The sequence below is a fragment of the Abramis brama genome, assembly GCF_963993115.1.
Source record: "Abramis brama genome assembly, chromosome: 12".
NCBI classification, from domain to species: domain Eukaryota; kingdom Metazoa; phylum Chordata; class Actinopteri; order Cypriniformes; family Leuciscidae; genus Abramis; species Abramis brama.
In genome coordinates this window covers 31,025,469-31,047,257 of record NC_139974.1, presented here as the reverse complement: position 1 = coordinate 31,047,257, position 21,789 = coordinate 31,025,469, and the positions used below count along the sequence as shown (strand labels likewise).

The 21,789-nt window shown below is 36.4% G+C and overlaps 1 protein-coding gene across 1 annotated transcript; it reads right to left on the bottom strand.

Annotated features, from left to right (window-relative positions):
- Positions 1-1,463: 1,463 nt before the first annotated feature.
- sync (syncoilin, intermediate filament protein) lies at positions 1,464-6,037 on the bottom strand. Its single transcript, XM_084130961.1, has 5 exons — positions 5,775-6,037; positions 3,936-4,689; positions 2,566-2,985; positions 2,372-2,496; positions 1,464-1,969 (listed from the first exon to the last, which is right to left on the bottom strand). Exons 2-5 carry the CDS (start codon positions 4,674-4,676, stop codon positions 1,912-1,914), a joined length of 1,344 nt encoding a protein of 447 aa, XP_083987087.1. The 5' UTR covers positions 4,677-4,689; positions 5,775-6,037; the 3' UTR covers positions 1,464-1,911.
- Between the last annotated feature and the right edge of the window lie 15,752 nt (positions 6,038-21,789).

The window sequence follows — 21,789 nt, the reverse complement described above, 5'->3', positions numbered from 1 at the left end:
TTAAATGTTGGTGTATAGCTTTTGCAAGATTTACTTAAATTCTGAATGTCCTTTAGATAAATTTCATGAAGTCCCAAAATGCGAAAAATTGCACTTGCATTAAAAATGATTATTTTGACTGACCCACGTGATTTTGCCTGCCATTGGCGTGAGTTTAGGCGGGCTGCCTGTTTGTGTGTGAGCTTCTCTGCTCTGTTTTCGCGCTTCACTGCAGCCGCGCGTGCACAGGTACTGACGGGAATGGCGCGTTTTTTGAGGTAAGACCCTTTTACCTCAAAGTCGACTTGGCTTTAAACAAAAGGATATTAAAAACAATAATGGGTTTTACTTTTTTTTTATGGTCCCCTTTGAACATTGTGTCGACCATTAGTAACTAGTCGACTAACTGAGTAAGACTGTCTGCGAACTCTTTATTGTGATGGTCCTCCAACAGACATTCTATTGATTAAGTAACTTTGCAACTACGTGTCGACTTATTTTAACCCTAACCCTACCAGTCTACTAATACTCAATTAAAACACTAATGAGAGTTAGTTGAAATGTAGGTGAAACGTTATTTAGTCAACAGAATGTGTTACAGGGACCATCAAAATAAAGTGAAACCCTGTAATGTGCATTGTATTAAACGGCCAGTGACCTTAAGATAAAATCAGGTAATATTTCCCAGTATTTTGTTTTTTGGCTCGTACAGGGATGTTAAAAAAACCCTCAATTGTCCTTGTAGGAAGAGTAGGCCTAACGTTAGGCCTACTGTCAATATTTGACTAATTTAAAAGTCGGTGTATAAAAACAATAGTAAAGCATTGGCCACATTTATGTATTTAAGTATGTAAAGTGCAATTTAGTTGCTTGACATTTTAATGAGATTACTTGTCACATCAAATGAAGGGAGTCCATCAGCAATAACTGAAATAAAATAAAGTTAATCAAGCTTGAAATAAGTAGGCAATCAGCAGAGATAGCAGGGACTTAAGCACACACCCTTCCTCCCAAATGTCTTGAACTTGCTGCTGTTCTCTCTCTCTCTCATAAGTGACAGCAAGATTAGCTTGAGATGGATATTACTACCAGGTATAAACAATAAACTATCTTGCCTGATCATTTGTAATTGGATCACTTGAGACATGAACAGTGCCATATTTACATTGAAGTGAAAACACCCAAAAATACTTTTCTTGGAGTAATTTGTTTCAGACATAAAAGCCAACAAAATGACTTAACAAAAGCCAGTGTTCCTCAACAAAATACCTTTTATTTTTTTGTCATTATCTAGATTTTTAATAATCAAAATTTCTTGAACTAGATTCTTATTCAATCTTATTTAAAAAAACCAAACAAAAAAAACATGCCCCCTGTCACTATGACAGTTTGTATCCTTTTACTCTATCCGCAATAGGTACAAGTCATATAAACCCAATGTCTAATTCGTACATGTTTATCTCAGATCTTATTAACAAGACTCCTTAAATCAACAAAGCACTTAATTCATCTTCTCATAGTCCCTTATCTAAACGTTCTCACCATCATGCTGTTGGTATGTTTATAGAGCTTTCTTACGGTGCCCAAATAAGTCCTTGTTTTGTCCACTTCACTTACTTATAAGAGAAAGCACTCAATTCACAGGCACCACTGGATATAAGAGCCTTATTCCCTCTTATAAACAATAAAAAACACTGTTTTAAGTATATTCATGCCAGATAAAGATCTGGATATCTGACGTGCTTGGTCCTGGTGTTCAGAGAACTTAAAAAAAAATGGTTCGCAGAGAACATTGACTTAAATCAGTAAATTGTGGTTATTGTTTTGGTGATTGTTTATGAGAATACAGGCTATTTGGATTAAACTATGAAACCAATATATCAGAAGAATTTAACATAACTAATGAAATAATTAATAGCAAACATGAGTTCATTAGGTTTTTTCCACCACCACACTGTTCTCTTGCTTCCGAGGACCCTCTACACGCTCTCTGTAAAACAATAAAGGATATATAAAATATAGATATAAAAATATATATAGATATGCCATCTGACACCATGTCCAAACCAGGTGCAATGCAACCAGTTTCCAGATATAAGTAAAAGTCATTTGTCTGTTCACATTGAAAGTGGAAATGCAATATGATTACAGCCAGCCAGATTTTTAATATATGTAGAGTATGCTTTTGGATAAATAATATATCTTTGTGGGCCGGACTATCCAGCAAAGTGCAACAGAGCGAGAAACCTAGAATCTGGTTAGGACAAATCACATTAACATGGGAGAGATAGTTTTTGTCACTTGATTTGTGCATGGTGTAATATTAATTTCCCCTTAAATTACTTTGTAGTGTGCAATGAGAAACTGTCCTTTAAAAAGTGCTTGTACTTGCCTGTAGAAGAACAGCTCTTTGGCCATGCTTTTCTTCAGCATCTCCAATTCTTCACTCTTCTTTATCTGGATCTTGAGCTGAGTTTTCAGTTCTCTGATGTTCTCCTCTAAGATGTCAACCGTCTCCTGAATGAAGAACATTAAATCGTCAGTACTATGCAATCTAAAAATGTAAAATCAATGAAAATTACACACCCGATATTGTTCCACATTTTCCCCTCTCTGTATCTCCATTAGTCGGATCCTCTCCTCCAGACAAGTTCTCTGGAGTCTCAGCATCTGCTCTTCTTCTCTCAGTGGTCCTAACTGGGCTCTCATCTCCAGGCACTGCTCTTTAGCCTTACCGAGAGCATCCATGGTGACCTCCCGTCTCTTTAACAGGGACTCTAACCGGGGTTCATAAAACTCCTCCAGAGCTTTTATCCCACCCTGCAGGTACTGCTGTAGGTCACAAGAGGCCCGTCGTCCTTGAGTCACATAAGAGCGGGTCTTCGTCTTGCTGGATTCTTGAGTGAGGTTCTGCTGCTTCTGCATTTCCTGCAGGTGGCTTTGGTGATCTGAATGAATCTTGGTGATCTCCTCAGTCATCTTAACAGCAAGGGACTTCAGCTCCTCCTGATTTTGTGAATGCAGGATGGAATACCTTAACTTGAATGTATTGAATAGATTTTTTTTTAAATAAATAATATTACAAAATAATATTTATCAAGGCCATAACTATGTCTTTAACATTGGGGGGGACTAAAGTTTTTTTTTGTTTTTTTTATCGTGAAGTTGTGTGTGTGTGTGTGGGGGGGGGGGGGGGGGGGGGATTTAAGGGAATTAAGAAAAAGAAATAAGAACGGTAAAAGTTCTGATTCTATTACAGTTATGAAGTATTCCATTTTATTTTAAAATATGCACACATTAAATTTTATTCATGTCTACTCTAATGTAAAAAAAACTTAAAAACTCATCACATTCAGTTATGAATTACATGAATCATGCAAATAATAGCGTATTTTCAATTCAAAACGGTGACATTTCATAAAAAGGTTGAGTAGTTTGCTTCACTGGATATTACTGTCGGTCACTGAAAATTTCTATCGTAAAACTGTTGTCAAATAATGTTTAGCGACTTACATCTTACCATGCACTCTTTCATAGCGTCGTGTTGGAATCTGCACTCGTCTTCTGTGAACAGTATGGCCCTGCTTCTTTGATTTGACTGGCCATTTCGATCATTTTTTGAGATTGACAAGTGCAGTTAGACTGGTAGGAAAACCATGGGGGAGGGGGGAGGCTCAATGTCCTCACTGGGGGGAGAACCTCAATGTTTATGATAGTTATGGCCCTGATATATATATATGGCTTGACTGGGAAGGCCCCCAAGAAAACCTCACCTTACTTTATAATTAACACCTGGCTACAGTGCCTTGTGTCCTTTTGCTACAAAGTTGTAAACTACATTTGTAAGTCCTCTTTGTAGTTGATGTAAAAATCATGGTTAAGTTGAATAAAATAATCTACATATTTTCTGGAGCAGTTTGAATGCATTCGCACCAGTCTGGTTTATTGAACACTACCTGAGCTTGGTTGAGCTGCTCCACCTCTTTCTGTTGTAATTCAAGCTCTACTTGTCTCTGTGTGCAGTCTCGAGCCACTATGAACAGGCGTTTCTTAGTCATTTGCGTCTCCTCCTGCAGGCTCTGTCTCTCCAGTCTGACTTTGGACAGGAGGCCTTGTTCCTCCCCCAGAGCTTCCCTTACAGTCTGCAGCTCTTGGGCCATGGGCTCCTCTAGCTCCAGAAGCTCCTGAACTAACTCATCCCTTCTGCGCTCCAACTGGCCCACCTCCTCAATACAGCTCTCAAATGCAGCTCTGAGCTTTTGTAATTCCATGGTGGCAGACAACTCAGGCCTTGCCTCGACAGCATCATTTTCGACCTCCGACACAGTTTGCTCTTTCTCTGGAATGCACGTCTCTTCCAACTTGATTGTTTTTGTGAATCCATTCTTGTCCATTTTGTTCTCTGTTTCTGAAAATATCTCCAGTGGTGCAGATGTGGTTGGATGTGCTGCATCAAAAACATCTAGCTGTGCCAACATCTGTTGCATAAGTCCATTAAACTCAGCTTGCAAAGCTTTTCTGCATTTTTGTGAATAAGGCATGGACTCTTCAGGAAGAGTTAGAGCAGCCTGGATCTCTTCCATGCAATCTTCAAAGTAGTCTTCATCTTCCTCTTCAATAAATAAGGGATCAAATGTTATCTCTGTCTCCGATAGAGGTCCATAAGCTTGCTCAAAGTTCATTTCTTGATCCTCCATTTTTTATGGTGACCTATGTAAATATATGGGGTGAACATTCTTGTGGTTAGTCATTAAGTTCATTTATGATTTTAAGTGTATGTACAATGTACCTTGTGAACTGTGATTCCTGAGGGATGCTAAGGATGGTGAGAGGAAATCTGAAGCTAATGCGTCATTGAGGGACAGCTGCATAAACTTGTCGAACAGCTGACTGATCATGAACACACTTATAGAGAATGTTCATATGAAAAGCTTAGATTAACATCTGCGAGCAGACCTTTGATCAGTTGTAAAGAACATACACATTGGTACATAAATGACTTTGCATTTGGCGGACATGTAATAAGCAGGAAGTTAATAAAATGTAAACATACGCATCTTTATCAAAATGCTGTCAATCAACAAAAAGAGGAATCCATTTTTTTGGATTCAACCCGCACTGTAAAAAATGACTTTTCATAGTTGTAAAGAATACAAAGTGTGTTTTTCAAGTAAATACTATTTCAGTCTTTCTACTTCAAAATTTCATGTTTAATTTAATATGCTACTACTTTGTAATTAATTGTGACATTTACTAGTAATTTCTTGGAGTTTCTACACCAATTTCTTTTCAGTGTATGATTTTAGTATCTAGAAATGCCCATTTACCATCTTCTAGCTAGACAGGGCTGGTATTTCTTATGCCAGTCTCAGTGGGACACAGAGAGCAGCTGCTTCAGAAACTGGCAGCAGGAACAAACAGAGCACATTCCACCAGTGCCAATGATCTCAAAAACTCCCCATCTCGAACAACTGCTCATTCCTTTAACATGTTTACTTAAACATGTTATATGACATATTAACATTTTACATGCTGTTTTCAGGAGACTACTGTAATCAATGCAAAGTGGATAGCATTCGTCTTCAATTAATACTTTTCCTCCAGCTTTCCAGACTTTTGAAACTATCGCCAATAATAACAATGTGTGAAAGAAAAACCATGAAGGCACTGTGCAGTGAGTAGGTAGTGATATGGCAAGTCTAAAGATAGCTAGAGCTATGATACTGTGCCAATGTAAACATCAAAAAACTTTGAGAAAACTGTTATAAATTCTATATATAAATTCATCAACTCACCTCAACTTGACTCAGACTCAGGTTCCAGGACAATAACCATGAAGTGAACCCCAACTGAAGAGCTGGTGGCCAACTGAACATGAAAAAAGGACAGTGGTAATCTGGCCTCTCTCTGAACGAGTTTAAACATATGCCACAGGTCTCCCAGGCAACATTTAATCTGTTTACATTTATTAATAAACAGAAGGGGGACGAAACATGAGCACATACAGCACCAACTCTGCAGCTAATCAAGAATCATGAGGTCCTCTGGGGGGTGACCTGCTTACTGGAACCAATAGGACGGCAAAGAGACAATTGTATGCAAATAAATAGGTTCAGTATCCAATGGGTGGCAAGTGTAGGGTCCGCACATGGGCATGACACAGCAAAAGAATTCAAAAGGAGTGGGCGCACTAGAGTGACATGCCGCAGTCACCAATATGAACCACGGGGAGGTGCTTGTGAAAAGTTGTCATCACTTTTGTAGTTTCCTAACGGCACTGACCTACATTTAGGAATGACCTGAAAGCTAGGTTCTCATCAAGCATAGACAGGATTGAAATCAAGTGGGAACTGAAAGCTCCAAGTGAGTCGTTTTAGACAGTGAGATATAAGAAGTGAGTGTTTGTTTAGAAGAGCCAACGGCCCCAAATTCCCTCCATACCTGCTCATTTTCCCAGCTGCTTTAAATAGATGCCACAGATTTAAATGGACATTTCACAGGTCAGTAAAGTTTGTACAGGTTAGATATTTTGAGGGAACTATTTTAACTAATTGATAAATTGATAACTAGACTTAACAAAATATTTAAACCCAGATAACGACATACTGGAAGAATTTTTAAATAGGCCTACATGATAAATCAGTGTGCTATTTCTAAATCCTTCTGTAGCAAGAATGGTTTATTGGCCAAATTAATCTACTGGAGTTTTTAAAAACAATATATTCACCAATTTTCAACCCAGCTATTGTCACAATGTTATACACTGTAAAAAAATATGATAAATACGTTATGACAGCATATGGTTTTACATTGCTTTAACTTGTCAGAATAAGTTAAGCATTTTTCAACTTTTTTTCTGTAAGTTATACAAGATTCAACTAATTTTTTAACCCTCTGGTCCTCTTCATTTAGGGGTCACACTTGGCTCTGTCGCGGTAAAAAGTGACCGAAGCCTTGAAATGTAATTTCTTTGTTTTCCAGGAAAACCAATGTACTATATTTTTGTTCAATAATATTTTTGTATTATTATTTAGACTTTTTTTGATTTTATGATACTATGCAATATTTGTACAATTTGTATGAGCTATTTTTTCCATAAATGCAATATTTCACATTAAAATAGAGTGGAGGCCTTTAAAATCCATTTTTTGAAGTGAGAAAAGTGCCACCTGGAGGCGTTAAGAAAAAAAAACTTGTGTAATGTCCTGTAACCACCTGTATAGCTCCCTTTATAAATATATAGAGAGGCCTTTTGAATCCCATTGTTTTTTTAGACATAATTTTATTAGGTTTTGTATTTAGATATGTATTTAGACATTCTAAAAGACTACTTTTTGTCAAGGTTTAGATATTTTTTGGTTAGATAAGTATCAGGTTTTGCATTATGATTACCACAATCAAACAATAATATTTGGTAAGAAATGCCAAGACATGGAAAGCTTTTTTGTTACTCAGTATTTGATAATTAAAAAATCTAACAAAATAAGGGATTGATTGATTCTGTGATTGGCCTGGAGTGTGTGTGTGTGTGTGTGTGTGTGTGTGTGTGTGTGTGTGTGTGTGTGTGTGCGCGCATGGGTGTGTGTGTGTGAGTGCGTGGGTGTCTAATTTGCACTCTTGATATTTTAGAGTGTCACCCCTTCATTGCTGTGCACTTTTTTTGTGCACAGTGGCTGATTTGTAGTTCTCTGAGTTTCTTTTTTTTCTTTTCGTATTTCCCATTCATTTCCTATGTCGGTCATTTTTGACCGCGAAGGAGCCAAGTGTGACTATTTTTTTTACGACTTTTTAACATATCCAAATCATGTCCATGATTTTTTTGTATGTTCACATAGCTAATGCGACAAAAGTCAAAGTGTCATCCCATTCATTCTGATGAAGCAAAACAAAATTAAATTTTAAAAAACGTAAAAGTTTTCGGTCATTTTTGACCGAAGAGGCTTAAGTCAGTTTAATATAATTTAAGTTGAAATGACTTAAACATCCAAGTTGATTGTACTTAAACATTTAAGGAAGCAACTTTTTTTAGTGTAAATGTAGTGTAAATGTGTACTCTTTCTCTGTGTTACCTGCACCCATATCCCCATTTATTTGTCAACAAAGCATAATTTAGCATCATCTGGTGATCTTTTGAAAGCTGAGATTTTGTTTAAACAACAGATCGAACTTCCACATTTTTGTGTTCCCACCCACGGACAGTTGTCAAAAGTAAAAAAATCTAAATCAAAAGTGCATTATGGGTGTTGAAGGTTTTGGCAAAAGCGAACACCACAACAATCTTCTAGTCACATAGCTTTTCAAGCGATTCACGTAGTGATTAAAAAAAAAAAATCGTGTTTTTATTGCATATACAGAAAAGTTTTGCCAGTTGTCACGTACTGGTGGTTGTAGTAATCACATGACGCAGGACAATTCAACCAAACAATTCTTTATTAGGCTAATCCACAAAGATACACACAGAAGATTGCATGAGAAAACTAATATACAACCACATGAAATAAAGATGATACCGGACAATGAACTGAGGAAACTAATGCACTGAGAAAAACAATAAGTAGAATTTACTCAATTTTTATAAGGCAAGTTTTTGCACAAATTTTTTTCAAGTAAATTTCACATTGATGGAAATTAAGTAAATCTACTTAACTAAGCCGAGTAAAATTCACAAAGTGAATAAGTACATATAACTTGGCCTGTTAAATTATATTGAGTAATTTTTACTTACAAATCTGATATAATTAATATAATTAAGTAAAACCACTTGATATTTTAAATACATTTTACTTGTTTTATGCAGTGCTGGTAATTATTTTAAATTAAATTAAATGTTACTCTTATAATGTGACAAAATAATACTGTGACAATGTGCAGTTAAGAGTAATTTATTAAGAAATAAGCATATACAGAAACCTATAATGACAATAATAACAATTCAGTGTGTTCGGTCTCTCTCTTTGTCCCTCTCAACCGGTTTACAGCAACGGAGGCACAAAGGGCTGAATGCATTTGAGAAATATCCTGAAATTAAGAAAAGAGAGAGAGAGAAAAACAATAATCAGTAAACAGCTAATACTTTTAAATTAAAAGTTAATTAATTTGCATTCACATTATTCATTTCATTTAAACCAAATCATTAAAAACATCCTGCATGACCTTACTCTCATAGTCAATTTACACACATTAATGCTAACATGTGACACACAGCAGATATCAAGGCTACGAATTAGGAATTTGGGAGTACGAATTATTGTCATTTACAACGTGGTTACGATTTAGTAAAAGCAGGGACCATTTAATAGATAGTATGCACGATTTAGCAAATGAATGAGGAAATGAATTATATTGTGCACGATGAGGGAACGAGAACCTTCTCACTTAGGCCTATTGTTAATTCGTGGCCAATATTTGTCATCTATAAAGAAAATTGCACACAAAATAAATATTAAACAAAAAGATCATGATTTAAGTGACATATTCATGGTTTTTAGGCGTAATTACTGATAAATCGTGTAAAACGTAAAGTTTAAAACTGAGAAAAAAATATGGCTAACGTCTACAAAGTTAACTCGTCATTAACCCTCTTGAGTCGGCAAAAGCGCCCGCGCGTAGCAGCAAATTAGACTTATACTCCGTCATTTTTGGTCATAAAGATTACAGACTTAAGAAATATGAAAAAATAAACTGTTAAATGTCTACTTTTTCCACTTTCAATCGAAATAAAACATTGTGCTTTTGTAAAATAAAGAAAATAAACAGGGTGCTTTCTGCCTCTGCCTCTCCCTTAACTTTTTTCTGGAGCACGTCTCTAAACTTAAGAACACTAAACTTTTCAAATGTATAGCATGAAGTGATGACAAGACAATCGTTGAATTAATCAAAAAATCATTATAAATCCGTAATATAATGCAGTTTTTTACTGTTGCTTACCTGTCGAGAGCCGTTGGAGTGGAGATTCGAAATCCCTCAATCATCGCGTGTTTTCTTCTTTCTGCGCATGCGCAGATTCCTTTCTTCAAGGACTAAATTTTACTTGATTTTTTTAAATTTGCTTCAAGTACTTAATTAATGCATGTAAATATGCCAGAGAGTCAGAAGTCAATTTCACTTGTCTGTTGGATGTCTAATATTTACAAGTAAAAAATTAGTATATAATTAGGATTTACTTAATATACTAAAGTTTTCATTTTTACAAAATTATTCTTAGCAAAAGATACATGATTTTTCCTGTTTTATTTACTTTGACATAAAATCATTTTTTACAGTGTGGCTTAAAGGTCCCATTGCATGAAAATTTCACTTTATGAGGTTTTTTAACCTTAATATGAGTTTCCCTAGCCTGCCTATGGTCCCCCAGTGGCTAGACGTTTTGATGGGTGTAAACTAAGCCCTGGGTTTTTTTGAGAAAATGAAAGCTCAGACGGGCGAATCTAGAAATCTTCCTCTTATGTCATCATAAGGGGAAAGGTTACCTCCCCTTTCTCTTCTTTGCCCGCAAAGAGAATTTGGCCCGCCCATGAGAAAATGAGCTGCACGAGCGCGATATTGTTTTTTTCTCGAAAGACATCATGGCTTGCAAACGAGCGAAGCATGGCAGTTGCTCAGTGTTTGTATGTACAAATGAACACAAAAGTATTTTTTTAGTTCCTTCATCCGAGCCTCTGAAGAACCAGTGGGTTATGTGAATTTCTGATGTGTGATTGTTCAAGTTCAGACAAATAATCTTTCTCTCAAAGTCGTTCAATACTGTTTATGCATCAGTAAATCAAGCCAGTGACTAAACGATCAACTTCACAGTTTTCGAGAGAGTTCCACATGTAATGCTAAATATTTCATATGCAAGCATGTCAGCAAATCACAGCAGTGGGCGTTTACACTGAAGTCTCACAGCAGACACGCCCCTTCAAACAGAGCGTTCAAATCAGAGGCTAAAATCAGGCTAGTAAATATGCCTTTTATTTCTAAATTATAACAACTTTTGATCTAAAAAACATACCAACATTATAAGGGCACCCCAGGAAACATTCTAAAATAATAAAATAATCCATGTAATGGGAGCTTTAAAGTCCCCTTCAATCATTTTATCCCTTAAAACTCACCTTTGATCACCAAAATTACTTTAAAGTTTTTTCCTTGGAAAAAAATTTGTGAATGTAACTCTACATCCTTGCCTCATTTAGTATACATGGTTCTATGAATATGCAAATTAGCCCTGCCTCCACTCACTCACACCAGCTCAGAGATCCACTCGTTGACGATCACACGTTGATGTGATTGGTTACAAGGTAGTTTGTGACGTCAGAAACACCCGCGATTTCAAACCACGTTTTTGAGACTGTCTTTGGTTCACTGCAGTTTTAAGGAGAAAATACTCAGCAATGGTGTTGACTTGTGCATTTTCACATGGTTTGTCTTAAAGCATATTAAAACCACTACATAGACATATATAAACGACATTAAAAGCTTGATTTTTACCACAGGGGGACTTTAAAGACACAGGGAGACATAATGATTGACACCAGACACCAGTGGTGAATTCCCCATTTAACTGGATCTCCATCTGTGGAAATGACCATGCAAAGTTCTCAAGTCTTCTGACACACTACAAAACAAACAAATAAAGGAGAATGCATAGGATTGTCATTTTAACCCTCAGACACTAAATTTGTGAAAGTTTGTGTGATTATAAAAACTTATAGTTTAAGACTGATTATTTGGGATAAAAAAAGATAACCCAGGGTTAAGAGTAGTGTGAGTGACATTTTCTATAGTGACTCAGTAAATGGGATGCAATCATTGTGGGGTTAACAACATGTCTCTGGCTTTTCTGTAATTGAAATCCTACATTTGCTCAGCTGTGTTTCTTTTAGAACCACATGGAGGCGCTATATAACCTCCTTACCTAGCAATGGTGCTAGATACATAGTGTATTTGGTTTCTCTTTATGAATTCAATCTTTATTGAATTGGCCATCTTTATAGGGACCTAAAAGAAACATTCAAGGTCTATTTTTTTCGAACTATTTTGATGCACATCTGCCCATGGCTTTCTCTCTTGCAGAAAGACAGGTTAATAATAATAAGCCCCCGCTCTGAGGAATGCAGAGGTACTTGAGCTGTGTAATAAAGCAGTGCTGAGTGATGCCTGAGCTGACTGAACTTGGTAATGATGACCATTGGAAACAGTGTCCAACAGTTTTGTTCACTCTGATTAGATCAGCTTGTTAAGATTATTGGTAACAATAAAATGCCCTCTAACAATACAGCCTCATTTTGGAATGAGTTTCATATCACAAATCAGACTTGTTTTGTTGTTGTAGTGGGCTCTGCCTCTATATTTTATCATATTTATCCATTCATAATAGCTTTTTGATAAGCTGCCCAGTTTTCTAGTGCATTACTCTAAGCCTAAAATAGTGAATAAACCTTTGCAAACACTACTAATAATTCCACATAGTGTTATAATAATCCCAAGATTTTCCCCATGTGCTCTTCAATTACAGGTTTGCTCAGTAAATAAATGGATACATTAAACACTGTAACCATTGACACTGTAGATAGTAGAAGAGACATTGAATGGATTCTGCCATTCTTATAGTTAAACACTTACACAGATAGTAATGAGAAAGACTTAACCCATTATTTCCCTAAACTATATGTATGTTTTAGATGTACTGTATAGACGACTGTGACTCCTAACCTGTTTTCCATCAATAATTTCCTTCCCTCTATTTCTGTATAACAGGAAAGGATGGTTGTAAGCCTCTGGTCTAGGGGTGCGGAAAGTTAAATATTTTGGTATGCCGCTCCACGTCCAGTGTTTGACTAAAAGGTCACTACTGTTCTACAGGGCTTTGCTGCGTCAATATGTGTAACGAAGTACATACAGTGAGGTTCAATAGGCCAAACAGATTATAAATATCATTGTAATCTTAAACTTAAAGCTGTGGTCTAAGACCTTTGGACTCCAGTGCACATGCACCTATACTTCAGATCAGATGTTGCAGTGTTGTTTCAGACCTCCTGAAAAAAAAAAAAAAAACACTTGGAAGATCTCAGTTTCACTGATGGTGCAGCAGAGGGACCATTAAAAAACAGATTCAACTTTAAAGGCCTTTCTTCATGATGATCTTCATCATCATTATTATGATCTTGATCTGTCACGTTTATTTGTATAGCACAAAATATTCACACAAATATTTGCTAGTGTAGGGCTTGGGACTACTGGTGTTCAAAAAGTCTGTGTTTCCATTACATCATCTTCATCGAGCAACTACCATTGCGACAAAATGTTAACAGTTAGCTTCACCGTAGGCCTCATTAGTCCAGTCCAATAGAAGGCACAATACACATTTTAAAAAAACACAACTTGTCCATTAACTGAAATGATTATCCATAACTTTGTCAGTTATATGACACTTTTGAGAAAGTCTGCCTGTGGTGCCAGACAAGCATTGTGATTTTTTGTTTGCTGGCTGTCTTTTATCTCAAAGAAAATCTTTGCTTATCTCAAACATTTTAAGATGGTCTGACTCTGTGTGGTAAAGCATGCTTTTCACAAGCACACGTCTCACTCTGCAGCTCAATGTTGAGGCATAAGTATCTCATGAAAAGGAAAGATGGCTGATAAACAACCTTCCCTGTCTGAAAATAACAGCCTGAACTGCCATGACAACATTCTCAAACATCAGATAACTCTCCCATGATTTTGTTTGTGTGGGTTACAAATGAAGCAAATCAACCTGCCAGTATGACGTGTTTCTTTTAAGCTTCACTTATTTTTTTATTTAAAAAACCCCTCACATATTTCTCAACAACATATCCCACATGGAAAGAACCTATATGAGGATATATGCGCATATATGAAACCTATATACAGCATATATGCACATATATGATAATATATATGCTGCATATATGCGTATATATGCCACATATAGGCAAAATTGAGGTGCATATATGTGCATATACAGGCCATATAGGTCTCCTGTATTGCTTCTTTATATCCACATATAAGCCCTATATGTACATACAAGATATGTCTCCTATATAGCTATATATATGGCTTGCTCAGTTGGGGATATTTTGGGGATATTTAATTTTATTCTATCAATCAATAAATTCCACTAGAAACAAACCTTGTTGTATTATTTTATTTTAATTTAATACTGTGAAGCTGCTTTGATACAATCTGTATTGTGAAAAGCGCTATACAAATATACTTGATTTGATACTTGATTTGATTTGATATAGCTCATGGCAGGATCTGGTCATTTTGTAGCTCATATCTCACTTTGGCAACTGTCATACATGATGCCTAGCTCAGATAGGCACATCTATCAATTTGAAGCTCACGGAGCTGAGAAGATCAAAAAGATAACATATATTATAGATATATGATATATGTATATATAGATACATATATATATATATATATATACATATATTTTTTTCTGTTCAGTTTTTTGTCTTATTTTTGTTCTTGTACTATTTGATTGTTCTTAAGTAAATAAATAATGTAAATTTCTACATTTTGGGCTTTTATTTATGTTGCCTATGGATTTTAATAATTTTACTAATATATAGGTAAACATATAGGTGCATATATAGGTGAACATATAGGTGCATATATACATGCATATATGCACACATATATACGTGCATATATGTACCTATATAGGTACATGTATGCACAAATATATATGTACACATATATGTACATATATATATGTACATATAATATAGGAAAACGGCCAATTTTATATATGTCACATATATTAAAAACCTATATCAAAACCTATATTAAAACATATATGTTTATATAGGTTATTTCCATGTGGGATACCTGCAATGACACTGGGTTGTATGAAGTTGATTTCTGAAGAGACAAACTATACATTAACTGCGTACATAAAATTTAAGCTGGAATACTTTGGGTTCCGGTAATAATGGGACATGGATCAAATTAAAAAGCTCAGTTTGGTTGGTAAGTTTTACCATAAATGGACATAGAGTTCTTGGACTTCAAAGAATGTTGGAGATGAGCAGATCAATGCGATCTGGAGAGAATTATGTTCTCCATCTCTCCTCAATTTATTTCAGAGGACATGGATGAGGTCAACACTCCAGACGGTCAGCTAGCATAATCAAAAACTATCTGCTGGGATTTTAGTGCGGCCATATACACTGCAGTAATAAAATGACTCATGACAGCTGATATTTGATGGTTATTGTGTAAGAGGGAATTCTAGAGGATGGGTCAGTCGGATCAACCCCCTGACACCTGAATCAGAAAGAGGAGTATAAAATGAGATTTAAGATTTAAACTAAAATGAAAAGAAAGATTAGAGTTGATGGGATTTTTCAAAATAGCTGACACTTAACATTCCACATTTTATATGAAAGATGTAATGTTGATAATGGTTTGTTTTTTACTTTAAATTACTTGAACAGGACTATATAACACATTTACACTGTTTCAAGAATGTGTAAATGCTTCTTATCAGTGTGTAGAGAATGTGAGAAGCATAAGTTTAAAGAATTTGAAATATCGTAGCAGTCCATTAACTAGCAAATACACATAAATAGCATGGTCAAACAAACCATACCTCTGACAGGAATCAAATAATCGAATGAACAAATAAAAGCCTAGCTGGTTATACCCCTATTGGTTGACAGTTTTCCCCAATGGCTTCTGATAACCCTGATAAGCTATAAAGGGTCTTGACAGCCTTCACAGCCTAAATGGAGAGTGTGTTAAATGCAATTTTGGTTTATGAAACGGGTCTTCCATGCACCAAAACAATAGAGTCAGGGCTATAACAGACATCTCCTAATACATGCATAGTTTTCAGTTCAATGCGTGGCTACAAATACAGCTGATGTTAAAATAACAAAATAAATAAAAACGTATTGCTCCTTCAAAGGGTCAAACATTAATGTGAGACTGTTTGCCTCGTTCTCTGACAAGTATATATACACTGAAGGATGTCCTCTTGCTAACAAGAGGTTTAGACTACAAAAGTGGCCTTTCATTTTGTGTTGTAACCTGCTGTTAAGGTAATAGCATAAACACAGGATTAGCAGATGCAGCAGTAGATTGCAAACTACTGAAAAGCAAACTGTTCTTTCAGACTCCTGACCTTAGGATGGACATGACGTGTAACACCCAAAGATTGGAAAACTACTACAGTGTTGTTCTCAAAACCAAATCTGTCTGTTGTTGTTGTGTAAAAATGCGTTACGGACCAATAATGTAATTAATAATAGTTAGTCCATAGAAAAGTCCATATATAAAATAATTTTGTTGCAGTGATCTTCATGTTAGGCCAAGGTTTTTTGTTTTGTTTTGTTTTTTAAAAGTTTTTCAGATTTTAACGAATCTACAAGATAAAAAATGTTTTGTGTCATTGTATTTTTTAAAAAATTTTAAGGGGAGTTAATATGCAGAATCACCAAATCATGGGACTTTGGGAATATTTCAGTCAACCAGCATTTAAATATGGATCCAGTAAAGCATAAATGAATAACAGAATGGAAAGAGTGACACACAAAAGCATCCATGTGTTTACTGGGATGCTCAACCACATAATGCCCAGCGGAGCGCTGTAAAGCCAAAGCCTGGGAATATTCTGTCCACTTTCTCCCCAGGTTTTACTCATCTGTATACTGACAACTCCAAGCTGAGTTTTTGTAGACCTCCAGTGTCGAAAAGAACCTATTGTATGTTCAAGATTCTTTAGTTCAGCCCGTAATTAAATCCTCCAACATCTCTGTACACTTTTCCAGGCTCTTATTTTTAGGCCTGGGAAGGAAAAATGACATAAAAACAATGATTTCTATCTTTTCATGTTCTCTTTTTGTTGTGCAAATGGAGCAAAGTCCAGGAATTTCAGGACATTTGGCCTCTCAGCGTGTCTCCTAAGTAGAGTAGGAAAAAAGGAGGAGACCAAACATCATGCCTGGACCTGTGCCAGTTTCTGAACAGAGCAAACAGAACGAAAGGGTAATGAATTAGCTTGTCTGTCTGTCTGACCCCTCTGAAAAACCATAAACTCAAAGAGCCACAAGCAAGAAATAAAAAGACAGACAAACAATACATATATTTATTGACAATAATCTCTGTAATAGTATCACATCTAAAGGCATCTGTGCAGTTTTTTGTCTTAGTAAACAGTGATTTCAGACGTATCTCTCTGATTGTCTGTCTTTGGCAGATGTTATGAATAGGGTGGGGTTATGGAGCTCTTTTGTGTCCTGCCTTCAAGCAGTGGTTTCTTGTCAGAGCCACATTTCTGTGAGTCATTGGTTTGGCTCTGTAGGCATATACTGCCTCAGACTCAGAGCATCCAGCCAGATGTGTTCCTCCAACCTGGAAGTGGTCAGATGGCTCAAAATCTTGCTTACACATGTTTGTGAACATGGAATTTGTTCCCTATATTGTTTGCAGATCATTATTCTATTACAGATTTGGTTATATTAAAGGGGTGGTATAATGCCCCTTTTTACAATATGTAAAATAAGTCTCTGTTGTCCCAGAGTGTGTATGTGAAGTTTCAAAATACCCCACAGATCATTTTTTACAGCATGTTAAACTTGTCCCTTTTTGAGGGTTAGTAAAAACGTTTTGTCACACACGTGTGTGTGTCCCTTTAAATGCAAATGAGCTGCTGCTCCCGGCACAGAGGGCGGAGCTTCAAGAGCTCTACCTCACACAGAAACTGTTATGCCTTTTATGTTTTAACTGGAGTCGGACTATGATGGAGAGACACACATGAAGAAGTGACAACATGTAGAATGCAACAGGACGTCTCTGAATGGTTAGTTATTGAATTTATGTTGCTGATGTGGAGTTAACTATCTTCAAGTCATTGATTAGCATATTCTGTCATGATAATCTATAAATCGCTCGTGTGGAAACTGTTGTAAGATGCCTACAGAGTGACATGCTATTGCATTTGTGTTACGTACTGTGTTGCATGTGAAAACTCGGATGCGACAGCTTGAGCAGACTCACAAATGTGCTGTACTACAATAACTCTTCCTCTTCTCAGCATGGACTGCCTGTTCCCGGGGGCGGGGTTTATGTACATTTTAGGGTTGGTGATGTCACTAACCTGGGAGGAATGTTGTGTAGTCCCTACCAGTCGTTTGTTGTAGTCCATAAAAAACGATTTCTTTAAAAGCAAATATCTTCCTTTGCTTTTGAAAAGCGTTGTAACTTTGCAGATGTTGTTTATGCTCAAACAGCAACATTGCACACTAACTAAAGTTAGAAAAGTGAAATCATAATCAACCCCCCCATTTAATATATTCTGCTGTAGCTTGTGTTAAAATTAGATTGTGAGTATCAGTTATAGGGAATTTTTGGAAGTATTACACAAAAAAATGGAACAGTTCGAACCCTTTTGCTTACAAAGGTAAAACAAGGTTCATTTCCAAGTTGTAAAAGGAGATGTTTAAAGCCACTATAGAGGTGTCATGGAAGATTCTGTTCCCCCCCAGAAACTTTTTGTATGTTCAAAAACATGAATTATTATGCTATCTTCTAAACAATCAAAATACCTTTATCTATTAGCAGTGGTAATTTGTTTGTCTATTGTAAGTCGCTTTGGATAAAAGTGTCTGCTATATGCATAAATGTAAATGTAAGCTAGCAGGCTTATTGGCTAGCAGTCCGTGCTAAACATATAAGGCTAATCAGCTACTTGTATGAAAAGCTAGCAAGCTAATCGGCTAGCAGTATGCAAAGCTAGTCAGCTATATGTATCTATACCTAATATGTATCCAAATTGAATCAATATCGGAAATAAAATTATGTTTAGTTAGGCTACCAAATGTTTTGACAATCACAATAGCCTACACTTATTGTTTGTGATGCAAGTTTTTTTTCTTCTTTTTTTTTTTTTACATCCCCCCAATCCCCATAATTCTCACTCCAAGCTAAACTCAAAAGTTGGCAGCCCTGTATTTCAGAGTCTAAAGAAGGATGGATCATGCATGCTGGACTGTTTAGGAAACAGTCTGCGCACCTGATCCGACCAGCCACTGGAAGACTGGTGAATTAATTGAGCACTTGTATTAAAGTGTTAAATCTGTGATGCTCTGGGAGCTTGGCACATCATTGCCTTATTAAAGACAGAGGCATGAAGGCACAGAAGCCTCTAAATCAAAGTGTCTCATCACAGGCCAGAATCTCTAATTGAAACTCTCCATGCGTTTCATTCTGGAACTCTGGCTTAATGAAGGAGATAAAAAAAAAAGGGGATGCTTGCCAAGATGTACTTTCTCCATGATTCTTATAACAGAGTAATGAGTGTACACTGAAACTATGTGAGTCTCATTAGGGCTAAAGTTCTGGAACTAGAGCACTCGTCTGGTACCTGCTGGGGTTTGGCTTTACTGCATAAGTGCAACAAAAAATCACAATGTCTTAGTCTTTTGTGTGTTAGCGTCTTACTGTAGTTTATGTCTTAAAGGGATAGTTCACCCCAAAATTTAAATTCTGTCATCACAGCTTCCTTTTTTCAGTTGAACAACATAGAATTGTGAAATATTTTATAATAATATTTGGAATTAGAATATTGTTGTAACTTCCATCAATAAAATATTTATGCCGCTTCAGCCTTTGGTCACTGTATTATTTTGCTGTATGGAAAAGAGCAGCATGAACATTCTTCAAAGCATCTCATCTTTGTGTCCATTTTAGTTTGGAAAAATATAAAGTTGAGTAAATATATAATTCTCTCATTTTTATTGTACAGCTTAATTTGTGCGTGTTTTTGTGTCCACTCATGTGGTTGGTTTGTTTGATTGTGTGTATTTGCGATAGTGTCACTGACTGTGCAGCTCGATGATACAGAAGGAAATCCAGTCTGCAGAGGACAAAGAGAGGGAGAGAGGGATAATGCAATGCTGGGAGAAGAGGGCTTAACCCAGTCGACAGGCGGGATTTCCTGGCTGTTGCCTCAGCTCCCATCCATGAGAGTGGTGGGAGATTTACGAAAATCACCTGTGTAAAGGAGGCTTGTTTTGGAGTTGTTACTGCTTACATGCAATAGGGATTCACAATAAATATTACAATAGAAACTGGGTGCCAAATAGAAGTTTTATAGATTTAGGAATGCATTTTGATTCTGGTTTTTGTGACAAGCTACAACTGTTGACAGTTTTATATTTGATGAATTACTTTAATATGTAAAGCTCATATTTTTTCAAAGCACATGAATTCTTTAGCAAAAAAGTTTTACAGCTTTAAAATGTTTTACAGTTTTCAGAACTTCACAGCTCGAGAAGACATGGAAGGAGGAAAACAACTCAAGGCCTTTAAAAATCCTTGACAACCATGAATGCTTGTTGGTTGGTAGAAAGCATAGACCAACTGTTAGGATATTCATCACAGCTGGGTAGTTAGAGCAGGAACCTAAGGGTAGTTAAACCTTAACAACCCATACCTTGACATTCATTCTCACTTGTTCTCCTGTGGTGGATCTGAACTGCAGCTGTGCTTATAGCCACATTATTAACTCTGAACTCCTGTAATGTTCATGGTCTCTGATGAATGTACTCAATACACTTGTTCATTTGTTAACATTTACATTTATGCATTTGGCAAACACTTTTATCCGAAGTGATTTAGATTGCATTGCAAGTATACATATTATCAGTCCATGCATGGGAACCTATAGCCTGGAAATCGAACCCATAAAATTGGTATTGCTATCACTATCAGTTACAGTTAATATACTTATTCCGATCCATGTTTTGAAACTTATGGATGTAAGTGGAGGCATATGTCTTCATTGGAGACTAACTACATGGCATGAAGCAACAAAACTAACTCACCCCATTATAATCAAGTTAATAATATTGTTGGCTTCTGTATGATAAATTGCTTGTACTTTCCTCATTTGGATGTTGCTTTGGTTAAAACTATATATAAATGTTTTTCACAAAGCTACTCTGGTAACCACGAGTAAGGCTTGATTTATCTTGTTGGGAATGAGGAAATATTCCATTTTTCCAATGCAGTCCAATGATCAAAGAATCTGGCAAGGTTGAGTGTCTTCTAGTGGTAAATGATTGTGTATAGTACTACTCGAAATATGCCCGCTGCTTGAGCTCCATACTTTTACAACAAAACACTGAGGCTTTTGTGAAGGCAAAAGAATGAGAATCTCCATAGTTGCTATAGCAACATTTAAACATTTCAATGTGTTCGGAGGGACTGAATTTAAGTCTGAGTCACAGTAACCCCACCCAATCCCCCACAAGTCTCTCTCTCTCTCTCTCTCTCTCTCTCTCTCTCTCTCATACAATTCAGAGGAAAGAACATCCATGCCATCTTTTAGCCTTGTTTTAAGTGACACATGAACTCTGTGGTCCTGCAATGGTTAATGATCATGTATGATAGAAATCTGCGGTTGTCTGAGAAAATAAAAGTGTGCATGTAACTTTACTCCATGACCATTGAAAAAGGGATCCAGATTGTGATCCCTAGATAGCGCTGATTTACTGGACCATATCTGGCTCAACCCAGAGCAAGGAAAGAGGCCAGGGGCCGAGGTTCTCCATCTGTGCTTTCAAAGCAGAAAGAAAGTCAAACAAGCTCTGAGAATAAGCAGCCTCGTGTTTACAGATCATATTAAGTCGTCCTGGTATCCAGCCACACGTCTCCCTTATCTCTGTTTACATTCAAAGTCACTAAATTTTCCTGCAAATGGCCATGGCATGGCTGGGTGGAAAATACATTGACAACACATTAAAAAAAATTCATGAAGGGTTGTACCAGACAATAATGCTTTATTTCTTTGCA

Bases quoted from the DNA above. Each gene is read 5' to 3' on its own strand.
- sync (XM_084130961.1), bottom strand. From the start codon at position 4,676: ATGGAGGATCAAGAAATGAACTTTGAGCAAGCTTATGGACCTCTATCG. The intron at 2,497-2,565 runs GTGTGTAATTTT...TTCTTCATTCAG, and splicing joins AAAATGTGGAACAATATCGG to GAGACGGTTGACATCTTAGA. The intron at 1,970-2,371 runs GCAAGTACAAGC...ATTGTTTTACAG, and splicing joins AAAGAGCTGTTCTTCTACAG to AGAGCGTGTAGAGGGTCCTC.